The following is a 2,614-nucleotide window of genomic DNA, read 5'->3' on the forward strand; positions in this document are numbered from 1 at the left end:
GCAACTACACTTTTAAACTCACATTTGCTTATATAATAAATAAGCTGCATTCACGCACTGCCATTTTTAAGCTGGTGAGCCTTTGACGTCACTTTTCCGTGGAGCCAACCCTCTGAGGTCCAATAGGTCAGTTTTGAACGTGAGTAATGGCGGACTGTGAAATCCAAAACTTACACTCAAAGTAAACGGCATTTGGATAAAAGTCAAAGCTCAAAATTTTGCCAGTCAGGTGTTAAGCAAGCACTTTCAAAATATGAAGGAAAAAAGGAAGGGATTTTTTTTTATCACGGGGGCACTTTAACAGAGTGTCTGTCATTGTGTCACATGGAAACCAATCCTTTTTTAAATAAAGGCTGGGTAATTACAGAAACATTACTAATTTTGATGATTGATGTTACATCAGGACCAAAGTGACTGACAAGACTACATCATTTTTTGAGTTAAATTAATGATACTACTACTACTACTACTACTACTAATAATAATAATAATAATAATAATAATAATAATAATAACAATGTGTTGAAGCCAGCTTTTGCTTGATATGGAAAATGATGCAGACCTTTAAAAAGATGTTACCAGTAGTATCTAAATTGGTGAGATATAATGCAGTGTATACAGATCTACATGCATATTGCACTCTGCCTCTGGCATAAATCGATGGTAAAGTGTTTTGCAACTGTTTTCAACACTTTAAAAGGGATTTGTGTTACTGAGTGTAATAATCGTTACAAGAAAAGTTCACTTAATTTTGTCTTGTATAATGTTCAATGACATAATGCATTGTATTTTCCAAAAGGTTGAATCTTCACCATCTGTGGAAACAGAACATCTTGAAAAAATACTGCCACAGTTGGTAAGCAATATGATGATGATGATGATGATGATGATGAACTTTATTCATGTGTCGATGTATTTAGCTCGCGCTAATTGGGGACACAACATAAAGATAACATAAATAATAAATATTATGATAACTAATAAATAAGAAGTAAGCTATAAATTTTTATATACATTTACAATATCCTAAAATAATCAAAATAATTCTAACAACACGGGCACATCTTAAGAAGTGCAAATTACGCACGCGGGGCAATTGTTGCCATTTATCAGTTCAGTAAGATCCTTACATCTAATATGAAACTTAAACTTAGATAGACTGCTCGTTTCAGTGATGTTTTAATCGAGCTTATTCCATAAAAAGGGTCCAAGGTATCTAAGAGAATGTTTACCATACAATACAGAATTAAATCTAGGAATATCAATATTTTTAGTTCACGCAAAATAAGTAAAAACTGCATTGGGATATTACTGTAGTCATGGTGTTTTTCATTACTGATGTTCATATTAATACTAATCCATATTTCTGTTTTATTATTTCACAGCTTCTTGACTTTTAATCAGATTAATGGGCAATGAAGGAAGAAACAAGTTTTCAACAGAATTTAAATGAGACAAACCTTGACTTGCAACTTAAGAAAATAACTTGTGGTTTACAAAATGACTTGTAATTTCAGCTCATGATATACCAGGGCCCAGATGTCTTTCTGTATGTTCTCATATTTTTTCTACATGTGCAATACACTCTGGGTTATGTCCACCAAATTGCTGTTATTTGAACTAATATGTACATAGTTTATATCAAGCCATTTTGCAAGTGGTAAATAACTTGGCTAATTTCAAAATATCAGAATGTTGGTGGCTTAGGTTTTATTTGTTCCTAATGATAATCATTAGTGCAACTACAACAATTTATTGTACTCTTGCCTAAAACAAAAAAAAACATAATAATGATTATTATTACAATAGAAAATATACTATGATGAAATGATATATGAAACAGAGTAAAGCTATGATCCTCGCAATTATGAACACAATTTTAGCAATTGCGTAGAGAAGCCTGAAAAATTCAGGACTTCAATGGGGTTTGAACCTGTGACCCTCTGATACAATATTTGCCGTATACCTTACAGTACCGTATTGGAGTTTTTTCCACATTCCAGTTGCTGTTTTTCAGGAGACAATATTGTTTGATATTTCGCTGTAGTTTTGTTAATCAATCGATCCTCAAGTAAGGTGTATTTGTGTTTACCCACTCCATTACATTAAATGTTACATTAAAGACAATAGATTTTATTATCCAAGTGACATTATTGAAGGGGTTGCTACTTTCAACTACTTTTAAGTGTTTTTAGTGGAATTTCCTATTTTAGCTATTTTCCCTTTTTAGCTTCTTTGTTACTTATTAATAAATGGTTTTTCTGTGGGAAGCTTGATGTCTTTCTGTTCTCACCGCTTTAAGAACTAACTAGTTTTTCAGTTGTTGTTGCTACCATAATGCTTGCCCAACCATCATAGATGAAAACAAACTTTCCCTCTCTTCACAGAAGGCGTTTAACTTGTCCCAAGAACATTAAAATTTAATGTCCCATCGCTCTTGGCCATTTTGCCATTTTTCTTTGTTCCTGCCACATTTTATGCAATCCGTGCCTTCATCTAAGCCCTCTAAGCTGCCAAGACAGGATAAGCCAGTTGGCCTTTGTGTCCAACCCTCAGCAGCTATGGTGGTCAAGCAGCTCTAAGTTAGAAGATGTGATCAAGCTGTAACCCAGGC

General features: G+C 33.5%; 1 protein-coding gene across 1 annotated transcript in view; it reads left to right on the forward strand.

Moving 5' to 3' along the window:
- LOC137971170 (centromere protein X-like) overlaps positions 1-2,266 on the forward strand; it is a 5,182-nt gene extending 2,916 nt beyond the window's left edge. Inside the window, exons 5-6 of the mRNA XM_068817918.1 lie at positions 800-856; positions 1,386-2,266. Coding sequence (XP_068674019.1) covers positions 800-856; positions 1,386-1,400 — 72 coding nt within the window. The 3' untranslated portion in view covers positions 1,401-2,266. The remainder of the gene's footprint in view (positions 1-799; positions 857-1,385) is intronic.
- Positions 2,267-2,614: the final 348 nt, after the last annotated feature.

Source organism: Montipora foliosa, chromosome 9, assembly GCF_036669935.1.
Source record: "Montipora foliosa isolate CH-2021 chromosome 9, ASM3666993v2, whole genome shotgun sequence".
NCBI classification, from domain to species: Eukaryota; Metazoa; Cnidaria; class Anthozoa; order Scleractinia; family Acroporidae; genus Montipora; species Montipora foliosa.